At 49.0% G+C, this 15,706-nt stretch overlaps 6 protein-coding genes across 6 annotated transcripts; 3 read left to right on the top strand and 3 right to left on the bottom strand.

The window, feature by feature from the left end:
- Positions 1 to 235: 235 nt before the first annotated feature.
- On the bottom strand, positions 236 to 4,436 carry BDV59DRAFT_11886 (HET domain-containing protein). The gene is made up of 4 exons (XM_073686758.1): positions 4,254 to 4,436; positions 4,168 to 4,196; positions 3,476 to 4,079; positions 236 to 3,429 (listed from the first exon to the last, which is right to left on the bottom strand). Exons 1-4 carry the CDS (start codon positions 4,284 to 4,286, stop codon positions 346 to 348), a joined length of 3,750 nt encoding a protein of 1,249 aa, XP_073549240.1. The 5' UTR covers positions 4,287 to 4,436; the 3' UTR covers positions 236 to 345.
- Positions 4,437 to 4,944: 508 nt separating this feature from the next.
- Positions 4,945 to 5,328, top strand: BDV59DRAFT_11883 (uncharacterized protein). Its single transcript, XM_073686757.1, has one exon. The coding sequence runs from the start codon at positions 5,034 to 5,036 to the stop codon at positions 5,262 to 5,264; it is 231 nt and encodes a 76-aa protein (XP_073549239.1). The 5' UTR covers positions 4,945 to 5,033; the 3' UTR covers positions 5,265 to 5,328.
- Positions 5,329 to 6,135: 807 nt separating this feature from the next.
- BDV59DRAFT_200821 (uncharacterized protein) lies at positions 6,136 to 6,424 on the bottom strand (the record flags this gene model as incomplete). The annotated part of the gene is made up of 3 exons (XM_073693672.1): positions 6,136 to 6,165; positions 6,216 to 6,236; positions 6,293 to 6,424. The coding sequence occupies 3 exons, from the start codon at positions 6,422 to 6,424 to the stop codon at positions 6,136 to 6,138; spliced, it is 183 nt and encodes a 60-aa protein (XP_073549238.1).
- Positions 6,425 to 7,249: 825 nt separating this feature from the next.
- BDV59DRAFT_192393 (major facilitator superfamily domain-containing protein) lies at positions 7,250 to 9,269 on the bottom strand (the record flags this gene model as incomplete). The annotated part of the gene is made up of 8 exons (XM_073692040.1): positions 7,250 to 7,486; positions 7,537 to 7,641; positions 7,695 to 8,417; positions 8,464 to 8,535; positions 8,594 to 8,885; positions 8,946 to 9,016; positions 9,073 to 9,161; positions 9,215 to 9,269. The coding sequence occupies 8 exons, from the start codon at positions 9,267 to 9,269 to the stop codon at positions 7,250 to 7,252; spliced, it is 1,644 nt and encodes a 547-aa protein (XP_073549237.1).
- Positions 9,270 to 12,116: 2,847 nt separating this feature from the next.
- On the top strand, positions 12,117 to 13,742 carry BDV59DRAFT_200819 (amidohydrolase; the record flags this gene model as incomplete). Its single annotated transcript, XM_073693671.1, has 1 exon — positions 12,117 to 13,742. One exon carries the CDS (start codon positions 12,117 to 12,119, stop codon positions 13,740 to 13,742), a length of 1,626 nt encoding a protein of 541 aa, XP_073549236.1.
- Positions 13,743 to 14,336: 594 nt separating this feature from the next.
- Positions 14,337 to 15,696, top strand: BDV59DRAFT_207089 (agmatine deiminase family protein; the record flags this gene model as incomplete). Its single annotated transcript, XM_073694930.1, has 1 exon — positions 14,337 to 15,696. The coding sequence occupies one exon, from the start codon at positions 14,337 to 14,339 to the stop codon at positions 15,504 to 15,506; it is 1,170 nt and encodes a 389-aa protein (XP_073549235.1). The 3' UTR covers positions 15,507 to 15,696.
- Positions 15,697 to 15,706: the final 10 nt, after the last annotated feature.

Raw genomic sequence — 15,706 nt, 5'->3', positions numbered from 1 at the left:
CACCATGGATATCCTTCATTTCTGCCGTGGAAGAAGATAATTAGGAGCTGGGTAAACCAAAGGGATATCATAGTGGATTCTTGCTCTACGGTCGGTCTCTACTTTGTAGTTAGTCTCTGTAGTCGGTTCATACCCTATGATGGGCTATCGGATCCACCTTTACTCATCCGTGCCGTTTTAAAGGAAGTGGAGATAAGTGGGCACGGAAAACTGGCAGAGTCATACTAGCAGGCGACAACAATATTCCTTAATTGAGTTACCCACAACTATCCCTCAATATAGGACGACGACCGAGTACAGGGATGGTTGTTTTTACACAAAGATAAGAGAAGGAAAGGTAAGGATTCAGGTCGAGACACTTTCTCCTCGGCCTTGCAAAAGGATCTTCGTGATTTTAGATCCGGTATTCCCTGCATCCGCCCTGACCTTTCCTTCAGGGAGACTCTGCCCTCGATGTCGGAAAAGGACGTCCAAGACCTTGTATCCATATAGCCCAGGGTTCTCTGCTGCTGCCTTAATCACCTCCTCAGTGACTGGGAGACTTTCTCCTCGGTGCTGGAAGAGAACCTCCATGATAATATATCCATACGATCCAGGATTCCCTGCTGCTGCCTTAATCACTTCTTCAGTAACTGGGAGATTTTCTCCACAGCGTTCGAAAAGAAGCTCCATAATCTCATCTCCATGAAGAGGATTCTCAGCTGCCGCCTGGACCACTTCTTTATTAACTAGGAGGCTTTTTTCATAGTGTCTGAAAAGAAGCTTTATGATCTTAGCTCCATGACGAGGATTCCCTGCTGCTACTTTCGCCACTTCTTTACTGACTGGGAGGTTTGCTCCATAATGTTCGAAAAGAAGCTCCATTATCTCAGATCCATACGATCCAGTATTCCCTGCTGCCGCCTTAACCACTTCTTCAGTGACGGGGAGACTTTTCCCTCGGTGTCGGAAGAGGACCACCATGAGATCGTATCCAACACGATAATCATAACGATCATCTGGTCCATCCCATTCTGTATAACTTTCAGTTTTCTCTGCGGCCACTTTGACCACTTCTTCAGTGACTGGGAGACTTTGCCCTCTGTGTCGGAAGAGGATGTCCAAGATTCTAGATCCAAAAATTCCGGGGTTTTCCACAGCCATCTTAACTACTTCTTCAGTGATTGGGAGACTTTCTCCTCGATATCGGAAGAGTACCTCTATAACATGCTTATCTGATGAAGTATTCCCTGCGGCCGTCTTCACTATTTCTTTAGTAATTAGCAGGCTTTCTCCCTTATGTTTAAACAGAAGCTCTATGATCTCAGCTCCACGTGTAGGGTTCCCTGCTGCAGTCTTAACCACTTCATCGGTAACTGGGAGACTTTCTCCTCGGTATTGGAAAAGGATCTCCATAATAATATGTCCATGCAATCCAGGATTCCCTGCTGCTGCCTTAACCACTTGGTCTGTAACTGGGAGGCTTTCTCCATTATATGCGAAAAGAAGCTCCATAATCTCAGTTTCATGTAATCCAGGATTCCCTGCTGCGGCCTTGACCACTTCTTCTGTAACTGGGAGGCTTTCTCTGAAGTTTTCAAAAAGAAGCTTCATGGTACTAGATCCATGTTCAGGATTCCCTGCTGCCGCCTGCACCACATCCTCAGTGATTGGGAGACTCTTCCCTCGGTGATGGAAGAGCAACTCCATAACTTTATAGGATCTTATGCATTCGTGGGATCCATGATTCCCTGCTGCCACCTTGGCCACTTCTTCGGTAACTAGGAGACTTTCTCGATGTTGTAAGAGGACCTCCATAACGTGCTGATAAGATGAAGTATTCCCTGCTGCCGCCTTTACCACTGATTCAGTAACCGGGAGGCTTCCTCCATTGTATTTAAATAGAAGTTCCATAATCTTAGCTCCATGTGTAGGGTTCCCTGCTGCGGTCTTAACCACTCCTTCAGTGATTGGGAGGCCTTCACCATAGTATTTGAAAAGAAGCGACATTCTCTGGGATCCATGTTGAGGATTCCCTGCTGCCGCCTTGATCACTGCTTCAGTGATTGGAAGACTTTCTCCTCTGTGTCGCAAGAGAACCTCCATAATGATGTGCTGATATGCTGAAGAATTCGCGGCTGCTGCCTTGGCCACTTCTTCAGTGACAGGGAGGCTGTCTCCTCGATGATAGAAGAGGACCTCCATGGTCTCATATCCATATGTTGAAAAATTCCTCGCTGCCGCCTTAACCACCTCTTCAGTGACTGGGAGATTTTCTCCTCGGTGTTGAAGAAGCACCTCCATAATGATACATCCGTAGGATCCATCGCTCTCGGCCACAGCGATGACGAGCTCTTCAGAGATTAAACGTTTTTCTCTGTGCTGTAAGAGAGTCTCCAAGAGTTTATTCGCTGAATATATACAATTTACCGAGGCGGCCTTGACCAGTCTTTGAGCACGTGGAGGTGCTGCTCCACCCGAACGGAGTAATTGCTCCAACAGCCTGTGTTCGGGGCTTTCCAGCTTCAATATACTTACCGCCATATCAACCTTGACCAATGCTAAATGATCCAGTCTGTTTTTGGTTTCGGAACGCTCTTCTCGGTAATGTGGTACTGCACCAATAAGTTCTGATGTAAATCTGGGCTGGCCCTGGTGCCCTACTCTATCATGGGGAATTCTCCACGTTAGACAGATGTCACAGATACCATCTGTAGAAAACCTTTTCCGAGACGGCCCATCCAAAAATTCTTGGTAGCTGCTTTCCTGAGGTGTCACTGTAGGAGTGATTATTTTGAAATGGTCTTTGCACACTCTGATAATGCTTGGCTTTGAAGCCCCTTGCACATGGCAGACAACATCGCCGTCCTGAATTAACTCTCCAGAAGCTTGGAGTATCCAATCAGTTTTCCATTTGTCCTGATAACCCCGTGACCGGCAAGTATCACTGAATAGGACTTTCACCGTTTGTTGGCCATATTGAGACCTGCGGCCCTCAACAGAGGTGATGTAACCTAAAATCCATCCTTTGCCTCTGATAACAGCAACTTCAGTATCAAGCCATGTCTCAACAGAACACCCAGGGAATATATATTGAGTGACCTGCTTGAAAACCACATCCCACGGGAGGTCATAATTTGGTTCTAGGGCGGTCGTGATAGGGTCAGCGCTTAAGCCTAGCAACGCATATACCTTGTCATGCTGCTTAGTAGCACGGTGATTGCAGTACATGCCAAGGAGTTCACCGATAGAGAAGTCTCCCCGTGAACCAAGCTCATATTTGGGCCGATAAAGCGCATCGTCTATGAGACTTATGGCCGGACCAACCATGGCGAGGAAACTGGAAGAGAGTTTCAACTTGCGGAGGCCTTCACAGAAAACATGCCCATTTATTTGAACAGAACCACATGTAATGTAAGTACTCCGTGCGACACCCACTTCCTGAAGCACCTGTTTCTCGGTTAGTGCTGCTATTGGGATTATACAGTAACCTTACCCAGATGCGACGAAACCAATCTCGCTGCAGCAAACTTAAACATGCATCATGGTTTTCTTCCGAGGTATCCATGCTTGAAGATATTTTCGATCCTCTTCCGAGAGAACGAAATGTGTCAAGGGCTTGTTCGCCATCTTCTTCGGCGTCTCCAAGCCAGACAATCACATGTTCGGCTAGTGCATAGATTGTCCGCATGAGCGGAATTTGTCTGTGTTTCTCGTCCGTGTTGTCTTGGTTAATACTTATTGCATCAACCCATAGCACTCTTTTAAGCCGTTTGTCTCGCAAGTGCAACAGCGCGGTATGGAGGTTCTCCGTAACGGGAAATATGGAGCCATTTAGCGTGATTGAGTGAGACTTCACCTCACTACCCCACACGTAGGAAAGCGCGTCGTAAAGGTGCTGTCCGCCTCTTGCCTCTGCTAAATTGTAGTCGAAGAGTTTGCATTTGATCGGGGCATTTTTGTCATGAGATGGCAAAAGGTGGATCATCCGAGTAGCGTTAGGCTCTGGAGGAAGGGATCTGTAAGTGAAGAGGGGCATGGTCGTTGAGACCCGTGTTGGTAAAGGAAGAAAAAGGCCGATGGAGCGGGCCCACGATACCCTGTTTGTTCAATAAGAGAGGTATCAGTTATTATCCTCATGGGAATTGTCTCAAACTGGAGATTTGATGAAAAACAGTAGTAACTCACGCTCGTAGGCCCAAGCAAACGGCTACCCCCTAGGAGCGTAATCCGTCAACAGAAGCCGTTGCCAAGCATGATTTTCAACAGCATACCAGAAAAAAGACAATATAAAGAAGGGCCATCATATCGAACTCGGAGTGCGCAGCCGCTTGGTTGTGGTCAAGCCTTCAGTGGAATCCTTCATTAAGAATTTTCGGGTTACCAACAAAAATGAAGTGGCGCGATATGACGATATGTTAAGTCGCACGGCAGAGGCGGTGTGCCACAGATGTAAGACGGCATGAGGATGCGCCATGCAGGCCCTGCGAGTATTGCCGGATGATAGGACATAAGACCCGGATCTGGCTGAAAGTGAATGTTGGCACGATCTACGAAGAGGGTAAATTCACCAAGGTCCAAGATACATTCAAAGCAAAGAATGGATGCCCGCGGTGCGCAGCTTCTGACTGAGATTGATATCAAATCTCTACTTGCGCGGGAACGGTATTATCGCGGTACGTCCCAGTGGGAAAGACTACGCGAGTCTTACCACACCGATGCGTCCCAGACATACATAGATAACATGGTATGAAACTATAGCGCACATCCGAGCCAGTTCCCTTTATGGTACCGTGACCAGCTAATATATTATACTGCACAGGCTCGAGGGAAACATCGACAGCTTCGTTTCCGGCTCCAATATAATGTCCAATAAAGGGACACATGCTACACACGCCATCTACCCGATTGAGGTACGCTTCAACAAGGATAAGGCAGTATCTGAGTGCACTGGAAGTATTAGCATTCGCTTCGTCATTGACGACACTGAATATGACTATGTCTCATACACACATTACACCTCGAGACTTCGGCGGGTGAAGGGCGCATGAAAGATGCTGAACCTCGAAGTCATTTATGAGCGCGACATGATCACTCCAATCGTGCCCTTCCATACACCCAACAACTTGGAGTTTGCTCCGACTGGAATGCGGGACAGTAGTAAGTGCATTGGATGGTTGTTGGCACGCAAGGGTTTCCGGATAAATCAAGACCTACTGGGTATCGATCGCCCTGCATCTGTGTCTATGTTGATGGGCATGTCGTGGTGTTGGCGGGAAGCATAGTCATTTCATGTCAGATATCTCGCCTGGGGTCTAGTTGCGTGGGCCATGCCAGTTAATGATTGAGCACTTTAGGTGGGCCGCCTATTCCAGCCTCGAAATGATTGCAAGATGCGTCAAAAGTGCTCTTTCCTTAGGTAACTATATCCTCTGTAGTGTCTCTCTTGAGCCGTGATATTGACCTTTTAAGAACTCTCTTTCATAGTCAAGGCAATATGTCGCATAAAAATGTATTCTACCACCGTATCACCTTTCTACAGGACTTGACTACCAAATACAGCTGTCAGAATATGAGCTGCACCGAAACTGACGGTTTTACATCCATGCCAGTGTGCTCACACCTTTTGCAGTCTGGCGGTCATTTTTAATCAGCAGCACTAATCCTCATCTGCAGGCCTAGTTTCCAGAGCTCACATTCGTGATATCGGAAAGCAAAACTACCTGACATATTCACTGTGTGCTGCAGCTGCACGTGTGCCTCAACCAAATTTGTAGGTTTTATTTAGGCTGGAGCGGTTCATCAGAGCTTATACCTACTAGATTCCGTTGCTCTTGTCATCTCTTGAGCTTTCGCTCACTTTCAGGGGCGTGCGATATCCTACGGTAAAATCCAGTTAGATACCACATAACTGAGGGTAACAGACCATTCTCGATCGGACTAAAACTGGTCATCTTTGACAGATAGACTGGCCAGACCGCAGGGAACGGTCTTGCTCCTCTTCGAGCTACAAGTATGAGGGGAGCTCTTTAACTAACGTCTTAAATACAACGCCCACTTATCTCAGACTTGAGCAGTCCAGAAAGAACCTAGTCACCTAGTCACTTTCCTGGAGGCTACAAAGCAACATTTCCCATCCCAATCTGTGCCTCCTGTCTAGGCCGATGGAGTACAACAAGTCCAACACTGCTACGTGTCAGTTTCTATCACCTACGTTGGGATCGTTGAGAACATACGTCACCGGTCTGCTTGGCATACTACGTGCACCAAGGTTAGTATCAATATCAACCGAGCGCCGACAAGAAGAACTCACAGATGGTTCGGGGCAGTCTGGCCTGTTAGCATAACAGATCTTGAGACAGATGTCGGTATCGGCCTGAGGGGCAGCAATAGCCGAGCTCGAAAAGACTGCCAGGGCAGCGGCAAAGATGAGAGAGAGCTGCATGATGAAGTTAAAGAATAACTAAACCTGTTCAAAGTTAATAGCCGGTGCAAATTGTGGAGGTTGGCGAGGGCCTTTTATAATTGCGGGCAGCCTCTCTTCAGCAAGAAGTACCGAGTGCATGTTTATCACCGCATTGAGCCTGTATTGGCATGGGCGCGAAGGATACGAGATGATATATCCAACACGAGATCTTGGCCAGGAATGTAATTTAATTATCCTTGCCGAGATGTGAAATTATGCCAGCCATCCCTTGTTTGGCCTGGGTTGTTTGCTTCAGGCCAAGCATGCAGAGCTTTGCAGCTCCTTTCTTCCACCACTTGTTCGAAGATCAGAACGAGGTTGAATTGCTCTGCATATTGAACCGTACTGCGAGACACGCCATACAATTCCCGCTTCAGAACGGATTCGAGGCTATTCGAGCGGATCGTCGCCCGGTTTATTGCTTGGAATGTGAACATCGAGAGAATACTGGTGAGCCATTCGCTAGTGATGCTCACGTCAGATTTCCTCTACATCTTAAGTAAAAAAAAATTGCAAGAGTATTATTGGATGTCATTACAATAGACTGGATGACCTTTTGATCCAAAATGATCAACTATGATGTGTCCCAAAAACTCGCACTCTGCCAGAAACGCACATACTGACGAGGTGTCTAGGGCATGTCCAGACGCGTGCGTGAGCAATGTTGGCTATTGCCTAAATAACGAAAAATCTACTCAAGAAATCGCAACAAAGGCTAAACATCCAGGAACTGCAACAAAATCTGACAATACGTGCGATTGAAATTCAACCATGAACCTGATTACACAACAGTTCCGGCGCCGATCAGGGTGTATGACTTGCCACCATGTTTGCATAAAACTCAGCAGTCCACTGCCGGGCTCTCCGGCCCCAGATGATCATCGGGATGGTCAGGGCTAGAATAATAAAACATATGCAGCCAGCCGAGATGAGCATCCGCTGGACGCCTAGATTTAGGAACCAAGGGCTGATAGCGAATGCCATTGCGGTTGCGATAGTGTTGCGGATCACTGTGATGACCACGAAGCCCTCAGATACGAGCTATTGGGGGTTAGGTTTCAACCACATGCATGATTAATGGAGAGTCATACCTCGCGATAGGAGTCCGCATAATACGGTAGGATGACAGATGTCGTTGCGCCAATTCCGAACCCGACGCACCCCGAGCCGATCAACGGGACAATCCAAGGTTTTTCCTAATTAGCCATATCAGCGTGATGTGTTAGTCTGACTGTAAGGAGATACCCACAGCTGCAATACTTATTCCGTATAAGAAAAGCCCTAGAGGACTGATTAGTAGCGGCACCATAAGCGGGTGCAGTCGTGTCTCGGGATCGTATAAACCACCCCGTCGCCTAGCCAGCCAGACTACATAGTAATCGTTGACTGGTCCTCCGAATACCGATCCCAGCACCGATCCAATAAAAGGGGCAACATTGATATTTCCCACGCCGATCGATGAAAAGTTGTATGGCGGGGCAGCAAAAAGGATGGGCTGTGTGGTTGCCAACACCGCCACCCAGCATAACATCAGCGCATACTGCAAGCCCACGTAGGGAATGGCGGGGATGCGAGCGAGTAGTAAGAATGGGCGCCAAATATGCTGCCAATACGCACGAATATTGAGCGTAGGAGGAGGACCAATGGATGTGATCCTGTCCACATATGATCTTCGAGGTGGAAAATGCACGGTGTTCATCGTAGGCTCTTCCGCTTCCTCTACAGTCAGCTTTGAGTCGGCTAGTATTTCGCTGTTCTCCTTTGTACTTCCGTTATGGTCGCCAGGAGCTGCAGGAATGGAATCGTCCTCACCGACCACGGCGTTCCCCTCATCCCGTGTATATCTCGTCTCCTCGAAAGCAAAGACAATTAGAAGCAGGACAACACCATTGAGAATAGCACACCACCACCATACCCAGCGCCAACCTTGGCTCTCGATGATGTACCCAGCGGGAATGGCACTCAGATACCCCTTGGACCTTAGCAACAAGTTATTGTGGTAGGTGTTTCGAACTTACCCCCATGGTCACCATTATAATGTAAACCCCATTGATAGTAGCACGTTGATGAACGAAAAACAAATCCATAATCTGGATTGATAAATTAGGTCGGATATAAGTGATGAAGAAGTCTCTTGGGAATGCATACCGTCATTTGGATGATGGTATCATTGACGGACCCCGCCAGGCCTCCGATGACCTGTATCACAAGGTACTGCGTGCGCGTCTGGAACGTAGCTTGTCCAACATTGACAAGGACCATGACTGCAGCTGCAAAAGTGTATATCGGCTTTCGACCGACCATGACAGCCAACGGGATAAAGATAATGCATCCCACGGCTAGTCCCGCGAGTCCTGCAGCATAGCTGGAGTTGAGGTATTCGGTCCCATAGCCAAGACCTTCCGATAAGGAAGGCCAAGTAATTGTTCCAACATTGATACTAAGGAGCTATAGTCAGTGGAAGAGATGATGGTGCTCCGGAAGATGGTTCATTGCGCACGTGGTGAAGACCATGAGGGTAAACAGGCATGCAATTGTTATAGTGATTGTTTTCTGCCCTGTAGACCAGTTCTGGTGACTCTTCTTAGTATCTCTGCCGTATACGGTAATATCTTTGGAGTACAAACCAGAGGCTCATTGGGATCATTCGATGGTTGAGGCTGGAGTACGATCCGGCCATCGGAGTCTTGTGCTACACCGTTGAGATCATTGTGGCCTGGAGATGAATCAGTGAGCAGGAGATCCTCCCGCGGCAGGGGTGTTTCTCACCATTCCCCAGGTATACTGTTCCTGGGGGAAGTTCCTGTGTGCCCTGATTTCCCATGTTGGTTCCAGTGCAGGCTTTCATAGCTGGCCCAATGGTGGCAACCAAGTCTGACGATAAGAGGGTAGATGACTCTGAAGGGACGCTTGTCACTGCGTATGGGTCTTAATCTGTAATAATATATTAACAACGCGTAAAGCATCCCTTTTTGAAGATATGTAGGGACTGTATATCAGCAAGTATACCAACCTGTATGCATAAGGGAGGAATATATAGCTGTAGACTTGACTTTCGTAAAGTTTCAGTGGCATCCCTGATAACGCCCTATCACGTATCATCCTTAGTTCGTCATGGAGACAGTCAGTTATCTTGATCCCTGGAGAGTTACGGGATTCCACTGTGGACGCCGTCGGATGGACCCTTCAGAGCCATTACCCGATTGGGACCATCCGGCGCAAATTGATACGATTGGTCGCTCCAGATGAATATAAATGAATGCCTCAGGCATAACCTGGAGTATCTCTAACAACCGCGCCGGCGAAGCTCCCACTACCAATGCACTTCCTTCTTCCCCGCATATCCTTGCCCCAGACCTCCATGTGTCTTATTTTTGGATGGGCTCTGCGGATGTATCAAGTCGAGACTCGACAGCGTGGAACTTCCTTAATAGGTAAAGCATCGTCATCGCTCAACTCCGCCATCGATTGGAGATATATTGCTACCTCGGGGGGGTCATACCCCCCGGGCAGATCTAGCGACTAGCTGATGCTTTAGTGTGTCGTCAAAACCTGTCACACGGTATTCAATCGATTTGGTAACACCATGGCTACCGATCCCCAGCAGGAGGTGATCCCAAGAATAGAGAAGTCATATCGCCGGCCTCGTCGGCGACCTGCACACCTGAGCACAAAAACAAGGTGCTTGATCTGAAAGTACCCTTTGCGTCTGTCTAATAAAGCCTCTTTAGTCCTATTGCATCAGACTTGAGTTGTCTCCCGTTGAAACATACAGGATGTTTGGCTAACCGAATATACAATAGGCCGCAAGAGACGGAAGAAGTGTGACGGGCGCCGCAAAATATGCGTGAGCTGCACCTATAGACTACTAGAGTGTATCTGGCCATCACCAGCAACTGCTTTCGCCAATGGGGAATCACAATCGGAGAGGCACTTGTCCGGCTCTCTTCAAAGTTCAACGCCGTTGCCTTCCTCAGATGGCGTCATTATTTCACAGTATTCCTCAAAAGAGCTACGAGGCGTGTTCTCTTCTCCTGCGGAGCATACCCGGTCCGTTGATAACGATGACGAACTAAACTCACCATGGCCATCTAACATGTCTGGTCATGACAACCTCGGCAACGAAACTCCGGAGAGTGATTGCCCAGTCTTGCAGGGCCAAGGCCAATTACACGTGCCGCAGATAACATCATTATCGCCCTACTCTGGTATTATTCCGTCCGGAAGTGGGCCATTATTTGACTTTATCCAAACTAAATGGCTCCGACAACTGATATGACCACTGGCACCAGGCTCATTAATCAAACTCTACCATCGAGAATCCATGGCTATGGCTCTGTTTCAACTGCTGTATATGCATTCTCTTCTTGCCTGTTGTGGGGCCGGATATCCGGTAAACAGCTCTCATCTTCAAGAATCTTTCTCCCGTCTAGGCCAGAGACATTGCGTCTCCGCGGTAGCTGGACATCGCAGGCGACTCAGACCAGGCTCTAGTGCATTGGGACCGGCCATAATCCGGACGATTTTGATGCTGTACATCTTTGAGGTATGAGTGTGCAATAGGCCAATTCATCAGAACGTCGCTGATACGCAGCTAAATATGTAGGGATCAAAACCATGGCCGTCTATTGGCGTCGGAGCGCATCTGGCCGGGCTTGCTCAAGTCGTACAGCCAAAGTACGATTTGACCATTGTAGACCAGCCGCTGTCTGTATCAGATCTTGCCATTTACAGACTCACACTTAAAGCCCTTATATTTCACGCAGCAACATGTGTTCCCTTCCAGCCATATGTGGACCAACAGAGTTGTCGCTCTACTATGTCTCTATTTCGAGCCGATTGCCGGAAAAGCGGGAATTGCCGAACACGCCCGATAAGACGATATCTGAGGGCGATATATTCATCAATGGGTCGAGGCCGTACATAACATCAGCCAATATATTGGCCACAGACATGATGCGAGGGGCAGGACAGGGAGGAAGTGGGAGGAAGTGTTCCTGCCACGGTCTTGGAGGGCGTCTAATTGGTGGCTGGACTTCAGCCGTCCCGAATTATTATGCCGAGTACTATGGCTTGCTCATCTATGCTCTGGCAAGATTTGTCCCCGACGAGCAAGCACGGGACTCTTGTTATCTCAGGTCAGGGCTTTGGAGCGAAACTCGAAGTTGGACCATGAAAAGACTGATCGATATGTTGGAGAGCCAGAGGAGACCCGTTCAAGCTCGATTCATGTAACATTACTTCACACATGCCGGACCATCTCTCATCCCGTAACGTGTTAATTTAGTAGTGGCGCCCTTGGTAGATGATAGTCTAACGTTTGTGTTTCCGCGCGCGATCAACTGCGGGGTTATCACCACCAGAGCATGTACTAGAACTGTAGGTAGGGAGAGGGGGCAGTGGCAAAATAGACTAGTACTTCAAAGTGCAAGGTCTTCTCGCATTCATTTATTGCCCCATTTTTATAATCCTAGTGTTTGATAAAGATGCGGAGCCAACCATGTTATCCCAGCCAATGGCGTCACTTTGCGCCAGCCGAGGATATCCAAACACGGCGACCACATCCCAAGTATAAGTAGGAGAAACAGTCCATTGACCATGTTTCCTATGATCTGGCCGTGCATTGCATAATCCCAATCTACTTATAAGTCCATTTTTCTGTATTGCATCCATGGCGACGACTGTGTTCCTCAACGGGCGGATCTTCGCCCCCTACCACGGCGATGAGCCCAACTTCCAAGATGCCATGCTCATTTGCAATGACAAGATAGTCCACGTGGGAACGTCCACCGACGAGCCAATTAAACAAGCCCTTATGAACGCCACGCATATTGATCTGCAAAATAAAGTGGTAGTGCCAGGTTTCATCGACAGCCACGTTCACATCATGGGCTTCGCCCTATCGCAGAAGAAGTTGAGTCTCGTTTCGTGCAAGAACCTCGAAGAGATCCGAAAGACAATCCAAGATTATGCTAAGTCGCATCCCGATGAGCCTCGCATTTTATGCAAGGACTGGATCCAGTCCACTACAGGCGGCGACGCCCAGGCATCATGGCTAGACGATCTCGACCCGCGACCTATCTACATTCAAGCCAAGGACATGCACTCTGGCTGGGCTAGTACGTCAGCTATCAATGAAATAGGAATTGCTCACATTTCAGATCCCCCTGGTGGGAAAATATTCCGCGACGACGATGGCAAGCCCACCGGTCTTCTTAGCGAGGCAGCGCATTTGGACTTGGCGCATCCGTGGTTAACTGCAGCGACGCCGTTGAAGCAAAAACATGCGGCGCTGCAAGATGCAATCGAGGCGTATACTGCCGCGGGGTATACGGGGATGATCGACATGGCCATGGAAGAAGATCAATGGCAGGCATTGGAAACGATGCGGGAGCAATATGGGGATCGCTGGCCGTTCCACATTGCTGCGCACTGGATTGTTCCATATTCTGCGGACAATCTCGAGGTCGATAGAGCTCTCCAAAAGGCCACGGAGATGCATAGAAAGTACCATCCGTCGACATCACCGCGCTTCTGCATCGTTGGAATCAAGATCATCTCCGATGGGGTGGTGGATGGTTGTACAGCTTCTCTCTTCCAGCCATATACCGGGAACACCGACCCTGTTGAGCCCATCTGGCCAGAAGACGCCCTGACCCGAGTGGTCAACTCAGCCGACGCGGCTGGAATGCAGTGTGCCATTCACGCGATCGGAGACAAAGCCGTACATCAAGCAATCAACGTCTTGTCCGGATGTACGCCCGGGCGACGACACCGGATTGAGCATCTTGAGCTGACGCGGCCAGAGGATGCAAAGCGACTGGGCCAGCTCGGTATCACAGCATCGGTACAGCCAGTCCATTCAGACCCAGCGTTCTTCAAGGCATGGCCGGATCTGATTGGTGAACATCGGTGCACGCGTGCCTTTGCGTATCGTGAGTTTCTGGAGGGGGGCGCTCGGCTGGCTCTTGGAACTGATGCCCCGACGGCGGAGCATTACCCGCTTCCTAATCTGTATAATGCGACTACTCGGCGGTCTGCTTTCGAGACGGAGAATCCATATGCTCTGAATGAGCAGTTCAAGCTGTCTATGGCGGCGGCGGTGACGGGGACAACTACTGGGGCTGCGTACTCAAGGCATGCAGAGTCATGGACTGGCAGCCTTGCTGCTGGGCTCAGTGCGGACTTTGTGATCCTGGATTTGGAATGGGATGCCAATAAACTGTTGAAGGGCAAAGTGTTGGAGACATGGGCATCTGGGAGAAAGACGTTTGATGTGGAAAAAGGGGGCCCTTAGCCTAGTCTACTGGTAATTGATTCCAATTCTACACTAAAGCTGAAAGCAATATACCAATACTAGTAGTGTTCCTAAGTTTACTTCTGTAATTTTCCTAGGAGTTACCATGTGCCAGGTGCATGTAGCATGGAATACAGATATTCAGTACGCCTTTAGATCTACAACGTGGAGAGCGCTGAACGTAGAAACATCACATGCCGACATAATATTTAAAAACATTATAAAGCAAATGATCTACAATCTCCGCTTAACAAGAATGTCTCACGGGGGTAATCGCGTCCTCTTGCCCGATTCGGGCTGGAGATGAGGACTGTTAGTCAGACAGCGGACTCTTCTCCGCTGGCAGTCACCTTCCTGGATGTACTTTATATCACCCTAACTTTTAGCCCGCAACCTTGAGATCCACGGATAGGACGACTTCAGCAGCTGCTATATAAGACACCTACCTTGGCTCGAAGACAGAGTATCCCTTTTCACTATATACCCGTTGACGCGGCTACCTTAATATTCATTCCTTGAAACGGTAAGTTTGCATGCATCCCGTCATCGACTTCCCTGATGCTGCCAGCTAACTCGAGCCAGTATATATACACCATGGCCTCTTCTATGAAGAATGTGTTGTCGGCCACCCATGCCGGACGATATTTGTATCCAGCTGGATTCTCCCGTCACGTTGCTACGATCCTGGGATTTCCGTCCAAGTACTCCATCGCCCCGGATTACTATGAGGACGCATGCAGGGAGATTGCAACATTGGGCGCCGCAATCTCAGAATTTGAGCCTGTCCGTCTGTATGCCCGGTCAGAAGATGTATCCAAAGCAGAATCTCTCGTCAGCCGGGCGATCCCATCATCCGCGGGTATCGCCTCCAACGTCACTGTCATTCCCACGCCTACGAATCACCTCTGGGTACGGGACACAGGCCCAGTATATGTGCGTGGTGTTGACGACGATAACCGCGGGGGAAGGTTCGCTGTCAACTTCCGCTTCTGCGAATGGGGCCGCAGGGACGAGATCTCTGACCACCACCGCGCCGCGGATGGGCGTGACTGGCCGGTCATGACTGCAGAGCAACTCCGAGAAAACAATACTTTCGCGACTCGAGTCATTGAGAACGATGAATCCCCCTCCTCCGTAACTCAAGTCGAGTCCAAAGTGTGTCTGGAGGGCGGCGCGCTCGTGGTCGATGGTGAAGGCACTCTTCTGGCAACGGAGAGCAGCATTCTCAACGAGAACCGCAACCCGGGACTGTCACGCACCGAGATCGAAGATGAACTCCGGCGAGTACTAGGAATTACGAAATTTGTCTGGTTCCCGGGTAAGAAGGACCTGGATGTCACGGACGTGCATGCTGACGCGGAGGTCAATTTCATCCGTCCTGGTGTTGTGGTACTGTCCCGCCCACATTCCAAATCCCCTCCGGAATGGGTCAAGGTGTATGAGGAGATTCGCGACATTCTGGCTCAGTCAATAGACGCCAAGGGTCGTCCATTCGAGGTGCACACGATCGATGAGCCCGACCCGGCAGCTTTAGGGCCTTTGTCCTACGACGACGTGGCGACAAATTACGTTAACTTCTACATGGTCAACGGAGGACTGATCGTGCCACAGTTTGGAGATGAACAGGCTGATCGTGCTGCTATCGAGACATGCCAGAAACTATGTCCGGAGCGGAAGGTTAAGGGAGTCCCTGTGTGTGCCATCCCCTTGGCCGGGGGTGTTATTCACTGCTCCACACAGCAGATTTGTGCTGTGGATGAATGAAGCAAAGCATTTTGATTTAGTCGATCAATTTTGAGTTAAGAGCTATGAACTCAAGAACTGCGCCGGACACTCCCCTCATGTATATAATGCAAATGTCTTTCCCAAGCACGGACAATGTAAACTGCCCTCATGGACATCCCGTGCAGCATCCATGTATAGCGGAGCAGGTCTTCGTACAAGTACTCCTAAGTCATTAAATC

The sequence above is a fragment of the Aspergillus ambiguus genome, assembly GCF_047715705.1.
Source record: "Aspergillus ambiguus strain CBS 117.58 unplaced genomic scaffold BDV59scaffold_10, whole genome shotgun sequence".
Lineage (NCBI taxonomy): Eukaryota > Fungi > Ascomycota > Eurotiomycetes > Eurotiales > Aspergillaceae > Aspergillus > Aspergillus ambiguus.
The sequence above is the reverse complement of the archived record's forward strand: the minus strand, read 5'-3'. Positions and strand labels throughout refer to the sequence as shown.

Bases quoted from the DNA above. Each gene is read 5' to 3' on its own strand.
- BDV59DRAFT_11886 (XM_073686758.1), bottom strand. From the start codon at position 4,286: ATGATGGCCCTTCTTTATATTGTCTTTTTTCTG. The intron at 4,197-4,253 runs GTATGCTGTTGA...TTACGCTCCTAG, and splicing joins TTTATATTGTCTTTTTTCTG to GGGGTAGCCGTTTGCTTGGG. The intron at 4,080-4,167 runs GTGAGTTACTAC...TTGAACAAACAG, and splicing joins GTTTGCTTGGGCCTACGAGC to GGTATCGTGGGCCCGCTCCA.
- BDV59DRAFT_11883 (XM_073686757.1), top strand. From the start codon at position 5,034: ATGCTGAACCTCGAAGTCATTTATGAGCGCGACATGATCACTCCAATC.